The 26,807-nt window shown below is 36.1% G+C and overlaps 1 protein-coding gene across 4 annotated transcripts in view; it reads right to left on the bottom strand.

Annotated features, from left to right (window-relative positions):
• The window catches only part of LOC135072618 (dachshund homolog 2), a 160,341-nt gene that overhangs the window by 89,412 nt on the left and 44,122 nt on the right, over positions 1-26,807 (bottom strand). For 3 of the 4 annotated variants that reach the window (XM_063966615.1, XM_063966616.1, XM_063966617.1), the window contains one exon: positions 6,333-6,472. In XM_063966615.1, the coding sequence (XP_063822685.1) occupies positions 6,333-6,472 (140 nt within the window). The remainder of the gene's footprint in view (positions 1-6,332; positions 6,473-26,807) is intronic. The other variant, XM_063966618.1, reaches the window with a different exon arrangement.

Genomic DNA, 26,807 nt, shown 5'->3' with positions numbered 1-26,807 from the left:
ATTTTGGAATGACACGGTTTGTCTTCAACTTTGATGTAACTTTATATGGTTCGAAAAGAAAAGAAAATCTTAAAATACTCTATCTAACTAAGTAGTATAACGCCCGTATTCACAAACGATGCTTGCTTATGTGAAGCAGCAAATCGAATGCATAGCGTTGAATAGAGCTCTGTGATTGGTACGTGTGTCACCCTGTGCGCCCACGCGCACTGTGAGACCTCATAGTAATGTTTGTGAATACGGGCGTTATAAATGCCTCCTAAAAATAGAATAACATACATCTTTGAATTGATTACGCTAATAATATCAATAAAACTTATAGTCTATATTGATATAGTAATTAATTTGATTAAATGGCGATAAATTCAATTAATGACATAAATAGTCATATAAATTTAATTAGGTACACACATACAAATCATAGTGTCACTTCAATAAAAAGAAATTGTTATGAATAACTACGTCCATTGAGCTATTTTTATTGATGAGCATTTTAAATTTAAATGCTTTCAATACATTGTTGTAAACGCCAAAGATAATGTTTGTCAAGATTTCGCGTTTAGAGCATTTTTTATTGGATCTAAAGAAAATTTAAGGAAAAGAGATTATGGGAGTAATTTCAAATTGAAATAATAATCTCTATCTTAGTGAAGAAAAGTTTTGTATTTGTAGAAAAACATTTAGTCGAAGAAAATCAAATATAAGAAAATAATAATTGTACTGTCCCTTGTATTCTTTTTTGTTCTTGTTACGTATGTATGGTGTACAATTTATTATTATAGTCAAAAGTTCCTTTGTCAATTCGCAATAATTATGTACAGTCGCGGAATGAAAAGGTTCGTCACCTTAATGTCGGTTTTCGCTTGCACTAGGTACTGTAAGAGTCAAACCTGCCAACATAACCGTGCAAGAAACAGTGCTGCTAACATTTAAATAAATATGACGGTTGCTTACAAATAAGGTTTTGCTTGTTTATTTTTCTATCTCATCAGTGCAATGTTTCAAAATGTAGTTTTTTTATTTAATAGATAAGGGCAGGTTGAACCAACAAGAAGGTTTTAGTTTATCAATCATAATAATCTTCTTGACAAGTTAAATCGTCAAACAACTTTGATCTGAATAATTTTGAACTTTACTGACGAACATTTAAAGATTATTTTCTCTAACTCGAGATTATAGGCTAGTTGCCTAAAAAAATTTTTTTAGTCCGTAATGTTTAATATCAAAAAATATTGGACACGTATATTTTTATTTGTCAATCTAACAAATAATTACATAGTTATGGTGCGTTGAAGTTGCGCACGACGTCACAACGTGCGGCATTTTTAAGCAAGCGTTGACGTCACGGGCCTCTTCTTATGAACTTTGGGGCGCTTTATCTCTTTAAATTTTCATTAGTTTTAAAAAGTGAAAAATACGTGTAGAGTATTTTTTGATAAGTTAACTGACGGACTAATTAAAACTCTTGCTTTTTGACCCAGGCAACATCCCCATTCTGTAACAGTTTCAAAAGGTAATATGTGCTCGCGATTCGTTGAAGGAATCAATTTGAAAACTGACGAACCTTTTCATTCCGTGATTGTACATTGAAGTATTGAACACAACAAAGCACCTTCTACAGGCTAAGTACAAGCGCCGTTAAGTTGAATTAATTTATTCATACTATGCAAATTCAAGATATCGCATTACGAGTCATATTAATCAAAAATCTAAGGCGCAAGGCGGAATGAGCATCGATCTGGGGGCACGGCAGTGCCCCCACCAAGTCGAGCAAAAAAGTGGCACGGCCGTACCATCCTTTTCTCGAAGCAATTCAGGCCATTTTCGACCGCCTGTAACTTCGTTGTGGATAAAACTAGAAGGCTGAATTTTCATTAGCTATGCAGGCATTGTAAAGACAGGGTATATTTAAAATTTCATTCAATTTGAACCAGTAGTTTAAGAATTATAACGGGTCAAAGTTACTTAATTTTGTCACTCACTGACTGACTCACTGACTCACTGACTCACTGACTCACTGACTCACTGACTCACTGACTCACCGATCATCAAAATTCTAAGGCACTTCTAGCAGACCTAGAAGCTTCAAATTTGGAATATAAGTAGTGTTTGGTGTATGAATCAAGGAAAAACTAAAATATTTGGGGGCACGGTAGTGCAACCGCCAAGTCGAGTAAAATTTTTCAATTTCGGTCCAGTTTTCTAGATACGTAACTGCTGTCTACAAAATACAAAAAGAAATGAGATTTGGGGGCACGGTAGTGCAACCGCCAAGTCGAGTAAAATTTTTCAATTTCGGTCCAGTTTTCTAGATACATAACTGCTGTCTACAAAATACAAAAAGAAATGAGATCCCATCAAAAACAATACTTGTCAAAAAAACCAAGTCTCGCAACTCAGTTGTTCTACGGTAAAAAGTTGTGAGATCCATGTAATACCAAGTCCAGGCCAGGAAATCTTTAACGTTTTACATAAATATATTGACTTGGCCATCGCATGAAAACACGTGTAAATTAAATTATTTAGTGCGATGGCCAAGTCAATAATTTATGTAAAACGTTAAAGATTTCCTGGCCTGGACTTGGTATTACATGGATCTCACAACTTTTTACCGTAGAACAACTGAGTTGCGAGACTTGGTTTTTTTGACAAGTATTGTTTTTGATGGGATTTTGATTTACCGTCTAAAGATAAACATCGGTAACCCTTCCGTGGGCACGTGGGCCCACACGTCCCTTACGCATTTCATATTCGTATTTCCATTCCGTTCAACCTTCGTAGGAGGATTATGTTCTGCCTCCGATGTTTTCGTATCCTATTATTTCACGGGGTGAAAATGGGCCACCCGCCTCCTCACTCAAACAGAGACGGTGACGTGTAGATTAGCACAGACCGATGTGTGACTCACTTGCGGGCGCAACGCAAAAAACACAGCCACAACATAATGTCAAATGTCCTTAGGCCACCGGCATTTCAGTAGAGAATACAAATTTATTAAAAGTTTCGAATATTAAATTAATCTCGCTTTATTGACGTCAAAAAAACTAAACAATGAATTATGAATCTACTAAAGTTAATTAGTTACAAGGATAATTAGAAGCAATTAACAGCCTTAATTTATGTTTTTTGATAATTTCATTTTGGCTCAGGTATTTTAGGCCATGGATGAATTTTCCGTGTTAAGACGAAGCACGCCCGGCACTCGCTCGCCCGGCTGTAGTGGCTGTTCTATTTCAACTGTGGCTGGGATTTCTGTCTGTATGCGTGCGACTGTTTCATCAACTGTAAACCACTGTCAACGACTCGTCAAAATATTATTGGCTTAACTCTGGAGCTGTACGGATACGGAGCAACTTGATACGTGCACGAATTTAATTAGAATGGCTTTAATGTGAATTTGGATGTACTGATTGTTGTTTTAATCTGGAAACATTAGGCTGGGATATTAATATTTGTTAAGGTTATGTGCAGCAGGTAGGAAGATACTCGTATTAATTATTTTTAGGTACCTAATTTACAGAAGGGTCAAAATACGTGAAGCAAAGTTTTGAACTTAGTTTACCTAGTAACAAAATCAATTTATTTTGGAATGATGGTGTTACACAGTAGACACTATGCGATCACCTGATGGTAAGTCATCTTACATATTCATAGATATCTACAACTTAAGAAGTCAATCATCAGCCAAAGAATCGCACGCTATTCGAATGAGCTAACATCCCATTTATTACAATCTCTACCTCATACAAACAAATAAGTTCATGCCCGCAACGAATCAAAATTATCTACCCATCTCAAGATCGATCGTACATTTGAAATCTCAAAACAATCCTCTGGCCGACCATCCATCTTCCACTAATTGTAAAATAATTAAAACCAAGTAAGCACAGACGTCCGTAACACAATAACGTGCGCACGCGCTAGACAGCTAATGACAAGAGTCTTTAATGAGAGGAATCTATTTGTTTTGTGTCTGCGTGTCGATTTGTTTGTTATCTGTGTAATACAATCTTGGAATGGAGTCGGTGGAAGGAGAGATCTATGGTGAAGATAGTTTTAATGTTTTAAAGATTTGGTAATTCGTCAGAATTTATTTCATGCATATGGTGCGCCTTTATACTTACTATGCTCAGCTATCTCTGGGCATGAAATAATCAAGGTTAAGCCTTGCTAAGCTATTTGCACTATTTTTCTTTCTGTTTCAGGTAAAAAATCTATTAGGTCCCAAGCTATAGGTCCTATGTAGAGATCAGATTTAGCTCTACAACAATGTCTTGAAAACTATTTTATCATGTAGGTTAGAATAGAAAAACCCTCAATAGACCTTGTGCGGAAAAGGCAGTCCACATTTGAAAATACTATAGAATTTAATGAGTCCATTTTCCGGCAAACAAAAAGCAATCGCGTCAAAACAAACCTACGCCTTTTTCACTTACGAGAGCGTTTCGAATTGCAAATTTAGGGAAAAAGTACCAACTACACTCAAGTCGGACGCGGCAGCCGCGATAAGCAAGTGGCGCTTATGCAACATCACGAATGTAATTGCTCCCTTGTCTGCACGACACTTCGGGCCAGAGAGAGACGCCATGCAAACGCCACCCGAGCGACAAGGACGCAAAACAACAGAATCAACAAAGCCGTAAGCGACAAAAATGATTGATTGCTAGCCGTCTTGTGCTGAGCTCTATTTAATCACTTTATTCCCTTTTCTCCGTTTGTGCCGGGATAATTTTGTATTTGTGTAATTTGTATATGAAATGAGGAGGCATGCCACCCGAGAAGACGGGAATTCATATCCGGAGCTTATCTGGGGCGCTCATAAACCCGATTTTCATGTTATCTCGTGTCACGGCCTGTTGTGTTAATTACAGCGCGATTAACATTAGTACACCTACATGCATGTACAATGCGAGAGTAGGTCCTTAAAATAGCATCTTCGACATTCATTTTAATAGCTCTACCTAATCCTTTTACGTAAGTGTTTTATATTCATATCACAATCTGCCTAAAATAGTCTGTATATTCAAATATTCATTCAAACTAAGGCCAGTATCTTCCTTTCCACCATAGAATACCATTCCACCACTCATAGTGTTGAAAAATATTCATGAAAAACCTTATGGCTTATTAGATACGTATTCGCTAATTAACACGAACAAAATACTTATGTCCGACAAAACAAATTGATTACATGAAAATTAATTGGCCTTACATTATCGCAAACGCTTCAATTAATGTCTAATCGATTGGTTGCGGCTGAAAGATATTAACAAAAACGAGATGAAATAATGGTCACTAATATAAAAATTACTCAATCGAAAGCGACGATAAACAATTATTTTACATTACACCCATGCGTATAAAATTGGTTGATGATTGGCAAATTGATTTCATGTAGGTACTTCACTGAAAACTAACACGTATGCAAAGACGGAATTGTACCATTATTTCATCCAAACGTGTATAAATAATGCATTAAATTAACATCGAAATGCTCTGCGTAAGGTGTGACAATAATTTCTTACTCGACTCATGTTACTTACGAGTATTCCATAACGTTGCTTATGATAAAGTAATTTAGTCATTATCACACTTGGAAATAAATTCATTAATTTTTTTCACACCATCCAAATTGCTTAAACGCGAAATTATCATAGAGATTGCGTGGTTTTTGTGTTGAGTAAATGAAAAACAAGTGTCCTTTCATGTCATGAATGTCATATTCATTTAATATGTAAATATCTAAACTTTACGCGTCAGAAGATATCTTTTAACAGCTGAAAGTTTAAAGTTTAAAGGTTGTAGCATTTTAATCCTTCCAAATATTTTAAATCGTATGCAATTGAAAGCTTGTCCTCATGAATTACTTAAAATATTTTATTTTGGTTGGCCGTGTTTTAAATAAATTGTGACAGAAACAATGCCATTTATTCAATTAATGATTAATTGAATGAATTATGCTTAATCATACTCACAAATGGCAAATTAAATATAAAAGAGCCTAAAATCGGAAAATCGCAACCTTAAACTTGGCCTCAGTTTGGAAGGTAAGTTTCACAACTGATTCATCATCACATCATCATCAACTTTTCAGCCGCAGGACGTCCACTGCTGAACATTGGCATCTTCCAAAATCCTTTCGAAAGAAAGCTTCCCTATTCACACAACATTAACTTTAATGGTGCAAGTACATATGCGGGAAATTGACCGAGACGAAGCGCGAGCCCTCACACCGAAGTATGGGCGACGCACGGCGAAACTAACCGAAATGCGTGTTTACACGTCTCGATCATTTTCCCGCATAGTACTTGCGCCATAACTAAAGGACTTACCACTCATGTGTCCGTTCTCATAGGGCGAGTACTCGCCGTTCTCCAGCCGGTGTTTCTTGAAGGGATGTCCAGGGAACTGCGTGGCTGCCAGCGAGAGACCCACGCCGGAGGCACGCTTCGGAGGTCGGCCCGGTCTGGAGCTGCGGACATAGTAGCACGTTACTGCCGTTTAAGACGATCCACTTAACCTGCACATGGAAGGCTCCTTGGCCACAAACTCTATTTAGGCTGAGGTGCACCATCTTACTTTAAACTTTGAGAAACGACAAAAATCTGTCAAACTCCATACAAAAAGCATCGGTTATTGTTATTGTTACGGTTAAAATAAGATGGTGCAACTCAGCCTTAGACTTGAAAGATTCTCTATAGTTTAGGACTGTTCAATTATCTGCCTTGTTCTGCATAAAAATGCTACATATTATGCAGTCAGGATTTACATAGCCTGCTGGAGTCAGGATCCCAATGGAGGAAACCAATGAAGGTCAAGTTCATCCCGGCAGAATAAATACTAAAACCACCCGACCCGCAACGAAATTATTCAAAAGAACATGGATGGAAGGAGTTTGAAGTTAAGGATCGACTTATCCAGTGCAAAGCTGATGACAGGTGATAAACAAAGGTTTTAAGTTAAGGAAAGCACAAGCTTAACACTGAGCACAGCTTGTTACTAAGAGTAACGCTTACGATGGTAAGCTGTTATTTACTAAGTTTGGGTCAAACTCAAATAAGACAAATAAAATCTTAACTTATTTCAGGGGATATGAATATCAAAGGACAATGGTGAGCTAACAGTTCTTTACAATTATGGCATTCCAAAAACATAGAATAGTGGAAAATTCGTGAATTTTCCAGGAACAAAATCTTACCTAAAGGATACCTTTTAGGGTTCTACTAAGCAGTAAAATAGCAAAAAGCTTGGCATCACTTAACTACATTCTACTCACACATATAAAATCATTGACATCAATCATGCACATGTAAATTTAATAATACTTAAATGCCTACTCACACTAAGTATATTCTCATCTAGTCTTAACTAGGAAATTATAGACGGCTTACTTTATACATTTTATTACTTTCTTCATGCAAATTAGTACTTGGCTCTCTTTAAATTATTCATTGCAAATCATTTTGTCACTACACCTTCAATAATTACAGTTTATTAGAGGATATTACTCGTAACTTCTTTTGCGTGACATTCTAAAAGTGTGATTTTAACAAATCCGTAGTTTTGTCCACCTTAAATAATAATTACATAAGTAATATTACTAATGTAATGCTCTACATTGCTATACGAAGTTAGAGACGAAACGAAGCAATGACGAAATTTTAAAGGGTTTACAATGTAGGTACAGAAATGAAAACACTGAAACTGTATTCGGAAGGAAATCAAATTATGAAACTGCAGCAAATTACCTTGAATTCTCAATACGAGTAGTATACTTTTCATTACTATACGATTGTTAGATCAAAATGTTATTTTCATGCAAAAAATATTTACTTCATTGTAATCTACTTTAAATTGCATTAGGTAGCTAAGTATTAAACAGTACCCACCTGACCAATTTTAATTTATTGACGAAAATCAGTAATAAATTTTTTAACCAAAACAAACACCTGACACTGACTTGAAAACAATTTCTTTGGCAAGATATAAATAACAAAGAACGCGAACAATAAACGCAAGTCATTATTAATTAATTTCAATTAAAACCGAGATTCCCGTGCGTTTGTAACTGTTATGAAATAAATCAAGCGCTCGCGTGGGGAGGCTCGGATTTACTTTTATTTATTTTTATTTATTACGCCCCAAGATTTAGCGTAGTCGCCGCAGTTTCCACAATTTCACGCCTATTGTTTTCCCATCCGTGATTTATGTGGGTGTAATAGACATCAGTATTTCTCGGCCGCAATAAAGTTTGTCACCTAAATCTTTGCTCTAAGCCTATTGCGTGCGCCGTGTGAAGCTCCTCCTTATTCTCGTAAAATATAGCGCGATACTATAATCACGGCAAGATATTTTCGTGTTAACATTTGTAAGGATTCTGTCTGACGCCTTTTTGGAAAGCATAGAATATATGATTTTCTAACAAGTAACAAACAACGCTACTTTTGTGCATTAAAGCAAAAATAGCTCTGCTTTTTATCGTTATTAAAATTTCTTAGCGATTAGAGTCTAAGTAGCTCAGTTGGAAGAGCAGTAGCCCGGCAAGCGAAAGGTCGTGGGTTCGAGTCCCGTCTTAGGCAGTTCGATTTTTTCAAGTTTATTTAAAACTCTGCTTTTGTTGAAAATTAAACTAATTTAAGTCAATATACTCACCAAAACCTGACGATCAAAAGTAATTGGTAAGAGTGTCCAGGTATTTAGAGCGTTGAGCAAAATGATATCTATCGCGATTTAATTTGGTACAGCGACATCTCTTGATATAATTTAGAATTTTAAAAATATTATTTGGGCATATTTATGTTAAATTTTCACAATAGAGAGTTAGAACTCCGAGTTAGGAGTAAAGTAACCTACAAGCTAACTGGTTTCTCATCTCTGTAATATCTTTTCACATAATAATAAGTGGATCAAAGGACCAACCGGATCTCACAGACCCAATAGCGAGTACATACGTGTCACTAACGCGAAAACGAGCACCAGTCCTAACTCGCAAAGCTCGTAAACTGCCATATCTTCCGCTGTCCAGTAATTGGCGTGGCAGATCAATTACAGTGGTACCATAATCCACTACTACTACGGCAAGTTCGGCAATTATTGGGGGCCGCTGTTATCATAGTATCGGCTTACGCAGAAACTGAGTCTCGCCTATTTATTTTTATGTCAGAACCGTCATTATGAGATACTCCATTAGCTTGGATTGCGGTTCGTTTTCGGTTACGCATTGGGGTGCGAATAGGGTCACCATTGGGTTGGAAGAGTTCAGGATAAAAAGGGCAGTTTAAAAAAAGATTTAGGGAGTTTTTTGACTTGCTGCCAAATAAGCTCGAAACGGTTTAAACAAATATTAAAGAGACTAGTGCCCGTTTTCACCATCAATCCCTAATTTTTAGGTGACCCCGATGTAAACAAAATTCCTGTTATGTGTTACCATAGGGGTTACTTTAAAATTAGGGATTGATGGTGAAAACGGGCATTTGTCTTCCAAAATAATTAATTTGATTGCGATAGAAGTTGGTGACGTTTTTCATTTGCACGTTAAGATTCTAAAATTCTTATCGAATGATAAAGTAGTATGAATCCCCATTTCAAATGTATTTTTAAATCAAAGCATTTTCAAAAATCTTTTTAAAGTGGAATTCTAAACGGTAAAACAATAATCAAGAAGTCTAAGTTAAGAGCGTATGGGCTGCGGCCTTGTCCGCAAAAAATAAGAACGTATGGTCACATGACACAAAGTGTGACTGCGGTGTGCGATATTTTATTCCGCGACTTTTTTGAAGGGTTTGGATTTTGATTGGACGAATCTGTTGCGAAACGGATAAGCGGGTAATACGATTAGAAGGCTTGTCTTCTTACTTCTGAAGTCAAACGAGGCATTTTTTTTGCTTGAATAAAAGGGAACCTTAATAAAATAAGGTCATGTTACAAGAATTCGAAATGATTGAGCAATAGAACTTGTTTTTTTACACAAACCTTCATAATGACTACTCAAAAGTAAAACTCGCACATTATGACAACAAAACGATGACTCAACCGTGAAAGAAACAATACAACCTTGCATTTTTACTGCGAAAACAAAAGCGCGCTAATTAAAAACCGGATCAACTTTTAACTATCTCCGGAAATATTAATAGCGTCAATGAACTTGAAGTCGTGTATAGGGTTGCCAGGTGTCCAGGCTTTAGCTGGACATGTTTGGCTTTTTGGTCTTGTCCGGCCAAATATTCTCTTGTCCGGCCTGTCCTAGGTTGTTAGGCTTTTTATTTGGCTGCTGCCTTTTAGACTAGGCGCAGACCACCGATTTTTAGTTGGCCGATAGTTGTGCCCGATTTTAAATAGTATGAAGAATCGGCTAAATCAAATCGGTGTAATGTGCGCACTCCCATACATGCCCATACTGATCAACTGCCCGACTAAACTATCGGCCGACGAAAAATCGATGGTCTGCGCCTAGGCTTAGGGTAAAATGTCCGGCCAAATGAAGCACAGAGTCCGGCTTTTGTGTTTTTGGACCTGACAACCCTAGTCGTGTATTTATTTTCGGTGCGGGCGGTAGGTACAGTCGGCGGCAAAAAGCGTAGAAAAAAAACTAAACCGCGACGAAATCGAATATTGAAAGTGTCGAGGGACACAGATAAGACGCACGTGCCGCTCCCCCGTGGCCACTTAGCCGTACCAGTAATCTGAATACAGCAAAGCTCACTGCGATAAATGCCATTAAAAACCGTTCGATTTATTACCGAACGATTTCCGAACGATTTATACTGGTGTGCTAACATGATAAAGTGTTAAGGCAGAGTTCACAGCGTTGGAAGTGCTTAGCGCTGTCTTGGCGGTTGGCAAAACTTGGGTTGTACAAATAAACGGAGAAAACTTTTTTTATATGTTAAACATTTTATTATGCTATTTTATTTTATTAAAATGAAAAGTAATTAAGTTAATTAATATGGAGAGCTGGGATATTCCACAAGTATTTTTTTACTTAAAAGAAATCCTCGATCGCAATATAGAAATGTAAAAACACCTGGTTATGAATAAATCAATTTTAATTTTTATTTAAAAGTATACTACATTAGACATTTTTTTTTATTGTATTTATTACCGAAAAGTCAAAAACACTAACGGTAAACATTTTTCGTCACATTACATATTTTAAAAAAACTAAGTAGACTCCTAAAATATTTGATTACCTACAGCCAAAAACGTTAAAAACGCAAACATCAAAGTGCATTCCATTTTACGCAGCACTCCCGCAGTTGGCAACCCCAGTGAAACTAACACCGCGGATAGTTCTGCTTTGTTATATTTGCTTGGCAATATTCATCACTCACCGCCTCTGTCGCCGTTCAAATAACATCACAAAGGACTCCCCAGATATTTCTGACAGATATACCCCTGATAGATAGTTCAGCAAACACACCACAACTTCTGATCGACGAACATGCCGATAAAGGAAAATACAGCTTTCAACATTGAAATGGCAAAGATAAAATAACGTCTCAGAATAGTGACTCCACTTTGGCGGCGTCTTTTCAATCGGCCGTGTTCTAAAGCCTCATAAAAAGCCTAGCAAGTTAGTAAGCCAGATAGTTTTCGCACACAAAGATCGCGTTCACAATAAATTGGTCTTACTTTTTACTTCTTATTGACTTTGCTTTTATCCTATCTGATTGCGCAGACAAAAATAAGAGAGAATTTATTTGTAAAGTAAATAAAAATTTAATTGTATAGTCATCAACTGTCACTGTGTAAAAAAAGAAATCAACAATACTGTGAGAAAAAGTAGGACAAAAACAAGCTATCTAACTTACGTACAAACCAAATAAGTAAGGCTCAAAACTGAACAAAACTATCTCTACAACTACACTAACTAAAGCTCTAAAAACTAAACCATCCCCATAAATGAAATCATGTTTCAGTATCACTGTAGATAATCCTTAAGCGCAGAGCATTAAGGATTCAAGAACTTAAACGCCACGTGAAGCTATTAAGAACATAAACAGCATCACACTACCGACAAACTATGAATAGAATGGAGTCTTTGTTATTATATTTGTATTACCATTCTCCTCTCTTAGTAGGCGACTTCACACTCACTCTCTATTACCGACACATGACACTAAATCATACCGTTCACGTGATGTAAACATCCTTCCCTGTCCACAGCACAGTTTTAAAAATTAAAAGACCAAAAGCATCTCGCTGACAGTCTATAGTAAGCTAATAGTGATAATCTGTATATTTTTTCTTTTGTTTTTGTTTCTCGAACGTTCGATTATTTACACGTTACAGCACTACACCCGTATGGGAATGTTTACATATTAAATTAAACTCTTTTTAAGCCGTTTCATCGTCCAAAAATATCCCCTTTGCTACGACATCGTTGTCACGTGGAAATGAATCTTATGACATCAGTATGCAGTTGCATTTACTTTGACGTCGTACTTTAAGCGTTATACTTTCAACAGTTGATGTCATTTTTGTTATTACTTTTGCTTTATTGCCTTATTTTGGTAAAACTGTATTTAATTTTTTTTGTTTCTTTGGGATTGTATCCTATACACCCACCCCTACTTAGCGTATGGTAATTAGATTTTAATAAGCTGATTTAAACCCGCTTCCAACAGTGATCTTATAAATGTGTTTAATCTACCACTATTATACTCTATAGTGCACTAAAAGCACAAGGCGTCAACATTCTAACATTTCCCATAATATCCTATTTCCTTTTCACCTCGGAAACACCGTTTGGATGTTATCCCGAACAATGAAGCTCTGTCTTAAAAATGGTCCAAGAATCGGTAGACAAGGTAAAACAAACGAACGCAATCTTATCTACGGCAAACTCAAACGCAGTAGCAGTTTGTCTTGGGCTCAGCGCAAACATGATAAATGATTTCGTTTATAAAAAGCGGTGGTCTATTTTTCTAGACGAGTTCCGGTCGGGCTAGATGGGTTTTGTCCTTAAATAGACATAATACCTATTCACCTTGAGAAGTACCTGGAGAAGAAGAGAACAGAACATTAATTTCCAAGTACGAGTTCACAAAGTGATATCATGTATGGCAGTTAGGGATTTCACAGATTGCTCTAAGACTCTACAAACATTCAAACCCAATACATGCATAATTGTGTGTGGTAAGCTTAAAAGGAAAATTGGAAAATAAAATAACTACAAACAAACGAATTAACAATTGATAAATAATATGTTTTATTTATGACATTTTACTAGCTGTAGTGAAAACAGTCTGTATTGGTTAAAGCAGTGATGACGTCACATGCCAGTACCAGTCTGTTATCAACTGCAACTCAGCTGACGTCATATTACCGATTCATTTCTAGAGCTCTATTTCCAAAGTCAAAAAGAACAAGAACACTACACAAGAAATAAGAAAAAGAGATCTAAGTTTCATGCAAATTCCGTAAACTTCTGTCATTAAAAACAATGTTTTAATAAAACAGAAAAGGAAAATTTAATTGAAGCCAAAAATTAGAGGGCACATAGACAATAACAATAAAAAGTGAAAGCAAAGCAACGTTTAATCGTGTCGTAAAAATAAAATTAAATAAAAAATGTTTAGGGTGGAAAAGTTGGGCGACCGTAATTCTACTTTACAATTATTTCATGTCCGCGGAGAAAGATGTTCTCCTAATGTTTGCTGTCCCAAGGGCTAAATTTTTGTTGTTTAATGGCGGAAACTCAGCAACAGAAAAGTGAAATTACTTGTCAGTTCACGAATTTACTTTAAATTCGAATGATATTCAAACGTATAGTCAGTTGTAATTAACTGAAAATCAAAACATGCTCGGATTATGTTTCCTTTTACAATTACATTTCGAAGTCTCGTGTAGTAGGCGTAATATAAATAAAATAACAAGATATAAATCTGACGCCCAACAAGTACAGTCACTATCACAATGTAATTAATAATCCAATTACTAAATATCAACTGTTAAGATTTATGAGAATGCTGCTAATTGAATTAAAGCTAATAAAAAAATGCCCGATGTATTTTCTTTCCATTTGGCAAAGTTATTGCGAATTTTATTATTGCTGAATTAGTCTAACATGCCACATTATTGTAACTTATTTGTGCGTCAAGAGAAATATTACTTTGTTATGTTTAATTCTAAAATTGTTTTATATTAACATCTTCGTTGTTAATGAACACGATGTAACACTATTGAACTCGATGATCCGTACAATCACAAGCTAATGTAGCAAGTCACCGCAACAGTCAGGTAGCTGCTACGTTTCAATTTCTCCGAGGCATTTTATTTACAAAACTAATTACGTTTGTCTGATAGGGTATTAAACAGCTCCCGGAGCTTCTCTTGATTCGATGACAGTTAATAAAGACATTCCAAACGTGTTTAAAATCTTAGCCTATTTCATCTGCGATCCGATCGCATCATGATGGAGCTGTTACATACGTGATTATTTTTGTTTTTTTTGCGCGGCGAACTATACATTTTCTTTGTTTAGGCACAATAAATAACAAAATGTCTGATTAGTCGAACTAATAGATAAGACACGTAAAATATTCATAACGTTCTGGTTGATGTTAAGTTTTTATTGAGATAGCAGTTTTCTTTTTTTTTTTTTTAATTTTATTGCCGTTGGCACGAACATCATTGTTGGCACGCCACGTGGGCCGGATAATTGAAATGTCCAAACACTGAATTTATGTTTCTGCTATGACTCTATTTCTTTTTTATTACGCTATCGGGTGGTTTCCTGTGGTCTAACATTATTTTATTCGACATAAACGATTTTTCAACCGCAACATGTTAGGAACATCTAGAAACACATTTTAATTAGTGTCAGAGGGGCATTTTTTTTATTAAAGGGGGGCATTAGTATGGCAATATTTTGATAAGTATACTTGGTGCAGTAAAAGATCATATTAAATTTTTGCTTTTATGTAACCCCTTAAAAATCTTTCTCAAATTGGAAATATAAACACAGAACAAACTTTGTACTCCATAAGTACTAATCGTCACAAGTTATCAAATCAAATTTATAATAAGCTGGCGGCGGCAACATTAAATTGTTAAATATTAATCGTAACAGGAGCTCCGTCCCTGCATCCCTTTCCGCGACTGCTGCCCCGGTAATCAGCCCCCGAGGGACAACCTCTTGTAATTAGCGGCTGTTCATTTCTTAATTTCAATATTTAATTACAAAGGAAACTCAATGACTGCTCAAACAGAGAGAGACGTCATCTTCAGAAAGACTCGCGAATCCGTTTTGTTTCTAATTCGCTAAGACTGCTGGCTTCGCCTTTTGTCTACTTCAAAGGATACTTTTAATTGAATCTTAAACTTTCGATCTACATGAACACGGATACCTAAAGTTCGTGAGATACTTTTTAATATTATTGCAATTTTATGGTGTTCCCAGTGCGGCGTCTTAAAATTTTCCTTTGTCGGGTCCCCATTGTCAGACGGTATGGCTCCCGACATATTGTCGTTTTATTTCATTTCACTGGGGCTACGACATTCCCTTTTTAACTATTACCTGTCTGCCGATTTCATTAGCCTGTCTCGACTTTGTAAAGGATCAGTTTTCTTTTCGTTCGATATGAAAATATGAAAATCTGCTTCTATAATGCACGTGGACTTTATGAATGAAGACTGAGGACTGTCGCAAACAGAGAATTCCACGCAAATTGTTGCGTGATTCTGAGGGCATTTTTCATTTTGGACTTTTCATTGATTCGCAACAATGCGAGCGTGCGTTTGGCACGTTTTGTTCGCAATCGGTGACGAGTGGTGCCCGCGACGGCCATTCAGGGCGAGGATTGTTTCGCCAAATTATACGATTTGCCGCCGGTCAGTGGTCACGCCTGACCCCTTTGAACTAAGGGCTACCTATGGCGCAATCGTTTCTTTTTTTATTGATTCTGATTCATCAAGCCAGGTCATTGTGGCCACACCAAACATTTTAAACCACAATGACCTTTTTTCGCAAACCAATTAAACCTTTTTTTGCTTCTGGCGCCAATCCTTAAAAATCATTAGAACCGTCCATATCGGATGTGTTACAATCCTACCTATTTTTGGTATTAATAGTTTTCTATTTACACCGTTACGCTCTTTCGGAATATAATCAAACGGTTTTGCTACCGTTCCCAATCGTGGTTCGTTTTATTGTTGTAAAAAGGTGCTACCTGCTTGTAGAGTCAACTATTTCCTAAATTAATTTCATCTAATTTCGGATGCTTAATAGTGTCGAGTCATACATCGTACATATGCCATCGGCGGCTTTTAACTAACAAGCTCGAGCAAAAACTTGGGAGTTCTTTCATCAGCCGCCATTAGAGAGACACTTGAAAGATACATTTAGGAACTCTACATTTAAAACATTTGAAGCGCGTTTAAAATATCATATTGAAGGTTGGATTTAAAATGACTAATGCCCGTTTTCACCATCAATCCCTAATTTTTAAGTGAGCTCTATGGTAACACATAACAGGAATTTTGTTTTTATAGGTGTCACTTAAAAATTAGGGATTGATGGTGAAAACGGGCATAAAAAACAAAAGAGGAACGTTTTTCAAGCAAGATTACTTCCCTAATGATGGAGGTATTAACGCATGCAAAATAATTTGACATGCAACACCGGATTACGCGCGCTATTCTCGTCCCGCATGTTGTGTTCAATGAAAAATTAAAATAATCAAAACAAACGCGGAGATTTGAAACAGAATAGAGTCCGGACGTGTGATCGTTCAGTGCCGAACGAAAATAAACGTTATGATTTGTTAAACAGGTTATTAGAAAAACATCGGCGCTGTCGACGCGGGCTTAGGAAACAAACTATTTAAAAAGCGTCAAGTGCGAGTTGCGTTTACTTTTCTTTTTGTAAACCTCTTTGAATATAAAAATAAACATAATATAAAGTAGCTGACAAACAAAACACGATCGAATTTTAAAAATAGAATTCTGTTAATTTTCAAAATAATTATAATATCCAAAGAACTAAAAACAATTGACAGCTGAATATGCCACTAAGCGTAAAGAAATAGGACTCGACACGAAGAAAGGGCTAATCACCATTATTTAAATACACATAAGTCGAGCAACTTTGTTCCTTAACAAGCTATGGCCGACTCCTTGATTAATAAACTTCATCCCCCATGTAAGCCACGTTTTACAGCGCGATTGTTTCATTCACGTGAGCCGTATTTATAGTGACAGGTACGTAGTTAAGTTTTTATTAGAGACGTTATATGGATATTAGTTTCTTACATGGTTAACATCAGGAAATAATCGGTTGTAAAATTTGTTATTGTTAGTGAAAGGACCTCCGTGGGGTGACTGGTTAAAAATATGGCAGTATTTCTAAATCGAGCGTGACATAAACAATGTTTAAAACGTAGTTTTCATTAACTCATGGTTTGAACTAGGCACAGGATTTTCGCAACATTAGCTCTAGAATAAACATGAAGAACAACAGTCTGATAAATTCAAAGATGTTTAAATTAAACCACTTGAAATTACAAAGTAAACTATAGTTTCTCCCATAACTCATGATTGTAATAGTTATATTCTGACGGTATGCAAGTACATCTGAAAAATCTTTTGTTTGATCCAACTCAAACATCTGGATGTTGAACAGAAGTTCATAATAAAATATGAAGAAAAAATGTGTTAAGTCCTTTTGTATCGACCGCTGTCTGCGTTATACTGCGAGTGAGCCGTTTTGATACTTTTGTATAGTTTTTTTAGTGAAAAACATGAAGTATCGACATGGCGCATAAAAATAAATGTGAAACCGTCGATAGTTAATCTTTATCGTCTGATCTTTACCAATCAATGGTCAGCGTTAAATGAGCCGTGGGGGAAAATAGAAGACGCCTCAGGGCACTCTTGTAATACGCTAATTACTTTTATTATCTTCGGCTTGAAGAAATACAATTAGCAGTCATGAATAATGTCCGCGTCTAAACATCGTTTCCCTAAATGCCAAACGTCTGTCTACCGGTTTTGTACAGCCAGTCGCCGTATGTGTCAGCATCGATTATCTTTTCACTCCATCTATACATTGACAAAGTATAGCGACGCGTTTATCGATATTATATCAGATCCTTACTAAATAAAGGCAATAATAAACATGTCATTCCTTTTTTCTAGTTTGTTCAATGAAGCATTTCATTTATGTAAGTTTACTGTTTCTTATCCACGATTGGTCTAATAAATAGACAGATTAAAAACACTTTTCCTTTTCAAAAACTCAATCAACACAATTAATGTCGTATTCCGTTATAATAACATGATGCAAAAACAAAATCTATTAAACACACTCGTATCTATGAAAACTGTATCGCGCCCCGCGCATATTGCAAACGTTATTTATACACACACATAGATAGGTCGAAGTCGAAACCCAATTATAATGGAACTCACAAGCTGACCGTAGGCCATTTATGCCAATTAACTACTGTAATGCATTGCCACATAGCCTTTGTAGATTCAGAATAATGAGTTAAAATAAAAGTGAGTGCTTGTTCGGCGAGTTGGTAATGGAAAAGGGACAGTACTTGGACATTTAGTAAAAAGTCATTTTGCAATTTTTTGTCAAGAGAGTTTAAATCTAAAGTCTAAAGAGAGAAGGTTCATTTTACTCCAGCATTTCGAAGCATTTATATCCTGAATTAAATATGACAATATCTTCAAATATCAAAACCTTTCGGTTACAAGTTAGCTGCAGCCGAAACGTATCGTAGTGGTTCATAGTAACTCACAGGGATTTGTTTTGATAATACATCATAAAACTATTAAATATTGTATCGCTGAGTGAGACTAGCAACGCTACTGTTTTCACGAAATGGTACAGGTGAGGAGATATGAGCGGATGACAGGTTTTTCTTCAGGTAAAAATAAATAAAATGCTGAAGCGTATATTTTTGAAGACTCATTTTGGTTAGATGTAAAGGTCTATCGATACTCTTTTTAAAAGATACGTCATGCGTATTACCTGGCTTTTACCATATTCAATTTATTGACATTGTAAAACTCTCTAGTTTTTACACTTTTGGTTCTTGGACAATTTTGCACAAATAACAATACCTTGCACCTAAATTTTGGCCTTGGAATTATTAATAGATGGGCGAACATTGTTAGACATGTTGTCAAATATTTTTACCTCAGAGTTCTCTATCTTTTATGACTTGGTCCTCACAGTACGACTGGTCGTGGCGTAATCGGTTTGTTATTTCAGCGTTTAGACGATGTTTAAACCTTGTTTTGTTTTGTCGGAGGCATGTGGGAATCATTCTATTGTATTCCACATCCGGGTTATGATTGGCTCTTTTCGTTTTAATTTTAGACTGATTGGTCGATTGATGTGATGTACTGTACTCACGTATTAGAATACCAAAATGGAAGCTCAAATTACCTCGTTTCGGCACGCTTAGTGTCGAATATCTTCGCCAATAAAATGTTTTTCAAGTTCCGGATTGTGAAATAGTCCTCAAATTAATATAAATAATCTCAATATCAAGACCAATCACGGAAAAGAATTTGTGCTCGAGTTTGAATCAAAGTTTGAGCTCCGTTTCATAATACGGGGCCAGCTCTTTTTTCACCATTCCGAACTGGTTTTTCCTTTGGAACCTACATCAAAGTACTCCGAGCAAGGTGTTTCTGACTGAATGCTTTGTGCACTCGAACTCTTTAGTCCAGTGAATACGAAAGTACGACTCGTTAAAAAATAAAGCAAACTTATCTAGCTTGTCATGTGTTAACATTTCAGCAACTTATCGAAACAATTTATAATTATAGTACGTATGTTAAAAATTTCCTCACGATATCAATCAAAGCATCATGCAGTTTGATAAATGTCAAGTATTAAATGCTGGATTGATTTGCCCTTTACCAAAAGAATTACTCAATGTGGAATTGCCATTAAAACACCAGGACTGTTTACTATCTTGGCCACTTGACATGCTGCGGCTGACTTCCGTTCCCAGCTGCCTTCGGCTTATCTTGGACAAATATTACAAACTAAACTCAAGTTAACACACAAAATACTTCACCTTATGTCATACAATTGCTAACGCAAACAAAACTGCTCTTCCAAGCAAATAGTTCCCATCCGTCATTGTTATTTATATCGTACACAAAAAGCAATTAATTACGTCTCCGCTAGATAACTGATTGTTATCACTAATGAAGTTGGTAAGAAAATCAATTAATAACGTGAAATATAATTCATAACACGTTCCCATTTTCACTGTCAGGATCGGTGGAATAGAAAAAATGGGATACAGTTGTGGGTAAGTTTAATAAGCACGTCTGTCACTGGCGAAACAAGTTAATAGACGTAATCAATTTGTCCAAAAGTGTATGAGTAAAAAACGTATTAGGCCGGCCGGTCACGCGAGGCAGCTGTCAAAACCTAAGCCCTCTTTATACAGTGGCCGCTAACAACTTTGCCCAAATAGATTTGGAAGATGACGTAAAACCGTTTTTATGATGAATTAATTTCGACTAATTTGATGTTTAACGTCATATCTTTTAAACGTATTATCCCTTGAATGTATTATACTTGATACGTATCTGGATCTGGTATTCGTTGGCAGCGACAGTTAATCGCAACTATCAATTTATTAGTTGTAATGATCGAGTATAATAATTTTCCTAGAAGTTGTATATTAATATTCAATAATTGAACAAGAATTCACCGGTAGAGCTGGTAAAATCAATCAACTATAAAAATATTTATAGAGGTTGAGTTGACTGTACTGACTACGGTACCATCAGCTAAATGTATTTGTAACACTCGCGATTTTGCAATAAAATGTTTTGTCTGATGCATGTGCTTGTGACTGTACATTAGTTTACATACCTGCAAAATACGATCATGATCGATTATTATCTTTCGATAGCGATTTATTTCTTTAAATATTCCTGAAACTTTTATTTCTGAAAGATAGATCAGGGCGCAAAGTCCCCCAAACCTAGAGGGTAACGGTCAATCGATTATAAACTTTAACATAAGCTGAGTAGATAGTATTCGATATGACCAAATATCAAACTATTTGCTGATTTAGCCAACAAACTACTGTCAATTATGTCGAATAGCGTTATATTAAAAGTTTATTTGTCGACTGAACTAAGGCAACAAATAGCGTCGGCATAACGTGTGCCGCGGTTTGCGGCCGACATACTTCTAAGGTCGACCGCTCACTGGACAACTGGCTAGTCGCCGGAAATAAGGCAGTTGGCAAAACTAGTCAATTGACATACTTTTTTGAACTGTAAAAAAAGACTCTTCTATACATTTTGGGTCATGGAAAAGAGGATTATATGACGTCACCAGTTTGCGAACTCATTTGAGTAATTTTATTGCATTCAAAGCTACACTACAAATTAGCAATTTTAACTCGATTTTCAGGGCCAGAAACAAGAGATTTAAAAAAAAATAAGTGTCAGATTCTTGGGTGTCGCTATGTGACACAATTTTGAGTTAACTGAATGATCCGATACAAGAAGCTATATCTACAGATAATGAGTACACGCAATTTTTTTCTAAATTACCTATGTCTACAGTATAGTACAACAAAACTAATTTATGTTCATATGAGTTTTCTATGTACGTATGTATGTATAAATCTATGACGTCATACATATCTAGGCTGTTTGCACCCTCGACAACCAATTAGTCACAGAATAGGTCGGCGCTACTAAAGCAATACAGATCGCCTAAATGAGTTAACTAAAGCCATTTATAACATTGTTTGCAGCCCACTGGACATCTAGTTTCCAAATTGTCCACGCAAGTGTCACCTTGGTTATAGTGTTGCTATAGCAACTTTGTAGTACCCATCCGTCCACACGATGCACCTAAATTAGTTTTTTTTTTGCACAGCAATTACCTCAACTTGCAAAAACTGATCCAAGGCATTATTTTCTACCACTTCCTTTAAGCCATAAAAGCCACAGAACGTTGTTGTGCAGATGTAGTGCATTTATTTGTTCTTTTTGACTAGACTGAAAACTAATCAAACGCACATACATATTATTGTTATTTTCTAATATGAAGTGTCAAGTGTACTTTTACGAGAGGCCAAACGAAGTTGAACAGTAATTTTTGTATCAACCGGTTAAAATTGCTAAGTACCTTACTAAGCTCTTCAATCAACAGATAAACGTATAACATTAGTATTATTAATTCACTGTGACACAACCTTTAACCATAAACATCTGTATTTAAGACATCTTTATTCCTATCATCTATGAATATACTCGCCACTTAAGTAACACAATGACTGCGTAAACGTCGTCAGGAAACGTGTGACAGTTAAATTGTTTAACACCCCTAAATTACTGCATCATCTATCTACATTCAAAACAACAATTTAAGACATATCCAACTTATATCACCGATGACCACTTAACTACTATTTGCAGTAGCAAACTGACAAACGGCATCGGGAACGAATGACAGTTAAATTGTGCCGGCTCCCCTAAAATTACTGGCAAACGTAAAGCGTGCACGGACAAGGCAATGCACGCTAAAAACTACTATTTACAATCACATTATGAAAGGCCTTTTATATTGCCAACTACAAATCAACACGCACCCTTTTAATTAAAGTGGCGGCACTAAGTCAACTTGGTGCGCAAACTAGCTGGATATGAAATAAAGGCACGTATAATTTACTTGAACGATTGTCCCTGTGTTTGTCTGGGTGCGGAGGGAAAATCACCGGCTCACTGTACGTGTAAACTAATGTCAAATTGAGTTATAGAACTGATTGAATGGACATAAAAAAGTACTTTTTTCCATTTTCCTAATCGCCAAATCTCAGTCTATCAATGTCCCATGCAGAAAAACAATCTCCAGCTATTTTAATAATAAAGGCTTATTTACTTAATTAAACAGCCATTTTTAAACTTGCATGTCAAAAAACATTAAATTGTTCACAGTTCGTGCTGTAATACTCTAGTGTGACCACGTATCCTATAATTTTCGCTACTAAACACCGGCGAATAGACTGACAATCCGCTCATAATTCGATAGCTAATGCACTGCCCGTAACCAAATTGTACAAGAGAACCAGATACTATAATTGCAGGTAGGCCAAAATCCAGTAAGTGTTGCCCGCCACTGCTCAGTGCGCATCCAATAAAATAATAATCGAAGCGGCGACGTACATTCAATTATCCCTGAAAATTGAAGCTCATTAAAATAATAAAACAGCCGACGGCACAATCAAATTGAATGATAACAAAAGCTCATGTTAATTTCCAGCGACATTTTTGCGATATGGCAACACAGAGTCACAGATTTCATGTCACAGACGGATCTGATTCTTTAGATTTTGTTCTTCGAGCTCTTACTGATATGTCCAGTATGCAAACAGGTACTCTTAAAAATTTTATTCTACAATTTTTACTGCTATTAACATCGTAATATGAAATAGGGTTGACTTAATAATACTACTAGAAAAATTGCACGTTACGTGAATGTAATCATCCTACGTCATTACGCTAATGTCGAAAAACAGTCACAACAAAAATGACTTACATGTTGATTCGTATTCACCAGTAGCAAATAAATATGAATCGATGACTTACTATCATTATAATCAATCTGCGTCCTCGTTATGTAATGACTACCATCAATGCATTCGCATTCTCAGTGAATAGTGTCATTTGTGAGTAAAATTAAACGCAATAATGTGTCATAAGTGTCTTGCGAACGATCGAGATCATGTAAATGATGCAATGTTTTCAAAAATGCTAACACCTACATATAAAACCATTAAAAACGTCGTACAACGCTTTAAGTTATTCCACTTTTAAATTTATTTCTAATTAAAACAGCCACGCCATAACATCGGATCTAAAATAATAAAAAAACAACCTGTGAGCTGTCAATAACTTTTACACTTATTTTATTATAAAAGAAATTATAAATACAGAAAATTCCCACCTTCGAAAGATTTAAACACCCCGAAGGCATCTTTACCTGTCACATTCCAATGTTTTTCCAGTCTCCGGCATTAAACAAGAGAAAAATATCAATTACTGATTAGGATCGGTGATCAATTATTCATTAATCATCAATAATTTGCGACTAATTGCTTTAATATTCCCACAGAACTGTAATAGTATAAAGCGCTGTAAGGTCTGTATTAACCACTCTAATAGGGACTCCGAGCAAGTCACACGACTTTGGCAACCTTGGACTGAAACGAAGATCATGTCAGACATATTTTATTAGTGTGTGGATATCGTAATTGTTTTATTTAAAACAAAAGTAGATACATCATTAGCTTTTAATTGCTAAGCCATGATGAGCAATGAGCATTGTCCACTGCATTTTATGAAGTTCCACAATTTTTTTGAAGATTTTCACTAAGCTGGAGCTTCAAATTCTGAAGAGTTATCAATTTAGATGTGGTGTGTGGATGAGGGAATATCAAGACAGAAGCATCTTATACAGTTGTAATACGTGCGATTTTGCAAGAAAATATAACCTTCTGTGCTGGTGACTCCACCATAGTTAACGATATTGTAATACTGTGACTCTACTACGAATACACTTTTGTTTTTATACGTTGTCTGCTATTGCCATTAGAGTTAACATTACACCCCTGAATAAAGCATGGGAGCTGTCTATTTGCACTATAGTACCGCGTGGAAACTCTACGCAACCCCAAACGCAATTGTGTACATTTGTGCGTGGATTGAGTTACACCTAATATTGTGATCGCCATATTTGCATGCACCACGCATGATAGTGGGAACATTGATTCAACTGATTTGAAATATTACCTGTTAATACTCGGAATATAATTAGTTAGCGTTAGTAGAGTTTATGCGTTAAAAAGCAAATTGAGATGTTTAAGAATATCGCATATACAAGGTAGCGCTCTACCATTTTTTTGCTTACCAGTCATGCAATGACAATTAAGTTAGGAATAATTAATACTTTAACTCTTAATCAGTCCGTAATTAATGACAAAACTTTATGATTTGAGTCTGCTGTGTCTTTTAATTCATCATTACGAACTTCGTGTTTTTCTAAATGAACTTCATTCGTTTTTAAGACAGTAAAAATACAATCATTTTAATAAATTGAGAATTAATAAGAACGTGTTGTCCATATATTATGTGAATTTAATTAAATAATGCTAGAAAATTAATTAGCGGGAATGCTATTGCAGTTTCTTGCATTAATTATGTTAATTCTATAAACTCCCATTGAAAGGAAGTTGTCTATTCTCAATTTCTGTGAGCACATTTTAATTATCCAATTAGATATAGGGAATCAAAAATGTTTTCCTTCACCTTACGTCTTCTTGCCTCTGCCAGTCAAAATATTATAACGCTGCTTGCTGCTCGAATACTCAGCTTTTTAATCGCATTAATATCGATAACAGTAAATAGAACATCGAGTTGACAATTGCGCATCGATAACTCCCCGCTCCCCTCAAATGGCATTCCCCTATTTGGTGACCACTTGGCGTCACTGGACGGTCATCCCGCAAATTGCTCTTTCCCAACAAAATTGTCAATAAAACTCATCTGATTCGCAGTTAAACAAGCGAGCGACATTATTAATTTATGCGTTGTAATATGGCGCAAACGTTGGCGTTATCCTGTGTAAATTATTAATAGTGCTGGGGTAAAAATTAAGCTTAAATCGAATGGGTAGTTTGGGCCGTAACGTCCGTTTTATGTTTCTATGTGCAGATTAATTTGCCCGCCCGTGCTCGTGACAATTCAACGAAGCTCTTTTATAGGAAATGTAAATGCCCCGAGGTTATGGACTGTTAGGCTTGATTGAGTATATTATGACACCAATCAAAAAGACTGTAACGACCATTTTGTAAATGGACTGATGAGACTGTAATGAATTCATATAGAGGTGTAGATGAGATAAATGTTAATCCATTGAATTCGAATGTGTAATTAAATTCAGGTAGGGGGATCATTCTTAGTGAAATCTTCAATATTGTCTTAAGAGAAAGCGATTACACAAATCTGAAGAAGCTATTAATCCGGTTCACTGCCCCCCAATGGCATCACGGTTTGTTTAATAAAATCGCGAATTTACATATCAAAACCTACAAAGGGGCATAATTGGACCCGATGACTTAGAAAACGTAGTGGGTGAAGCGGGAGCGCCACCCCCGAGAACAAACAAAGGAATTATACCCGCCTCAAGAAACTTTTAGCAATGGAAAGCGCCTTAACAAACAAACGCGTGTGTATCTAATGAAATTCCTATGGTTGCATAACATACCCGCGCGAGCGCGGAGCGTTATTAGCGGAATTATTTCTCGGGGTAGAATCTTTGAAGGCGTTTGCTCTTTCGGAAAAGTTGTTAAGAAAATGGGTTGAGATCTTTTCGGGATTTCATTAGTTTGTAACTATGCGGTATGTTACGTAAGGCATCTAATTTATTGGGTAGGCGTAGCCGAGGGAACGAATGGGCAGCGAGCATTTGAAAATGGAACGGATCTGCCGAATCACGCCGCTTTGAGCCGGCCGCCGCGACACGATTCGTTAGGAGACAAATGTTTGGATTCAATTCCGACACTTTTTCAGATGGTCATTAGTGACGGTAGGATTCTATATTCGGTTTGTGACTCTACAGTAGCCGAGTAATTTTTCACTCTAATTCGGTTCTGTTGTTAATGGTTTTAACAATTAAATTCGACTTTAAAAGTAGAGTCAAATAAAGTCACTATTAAAAGAAACATTACAGGATAAAGATGTAATGTAATGTAATCCACACTTTTGCAAAAATTTGAATTAAGAAAGAACCAAAAGCTAGCTTTAAC

The sequence above is a fragment of the Ostrinia nubilalis genome, chromosome 6, assembly GCF_963855985.1.
Source record: "Ostrinia nubilalis chromosome 6, ilOstNubi1.1, whole genome shotgun sequence".
Lineage (NCBI taxonomy): Eukaryota > Metazoa > Arthropoda > Insecta > Lepidoptera > Crambidae > Ostrinia > Ostrinia nubilalis.
Note: the sequence above shows the minus strand (reverse complement) of the source record. Positions and strands in the feature narration are given on the sequence as shown.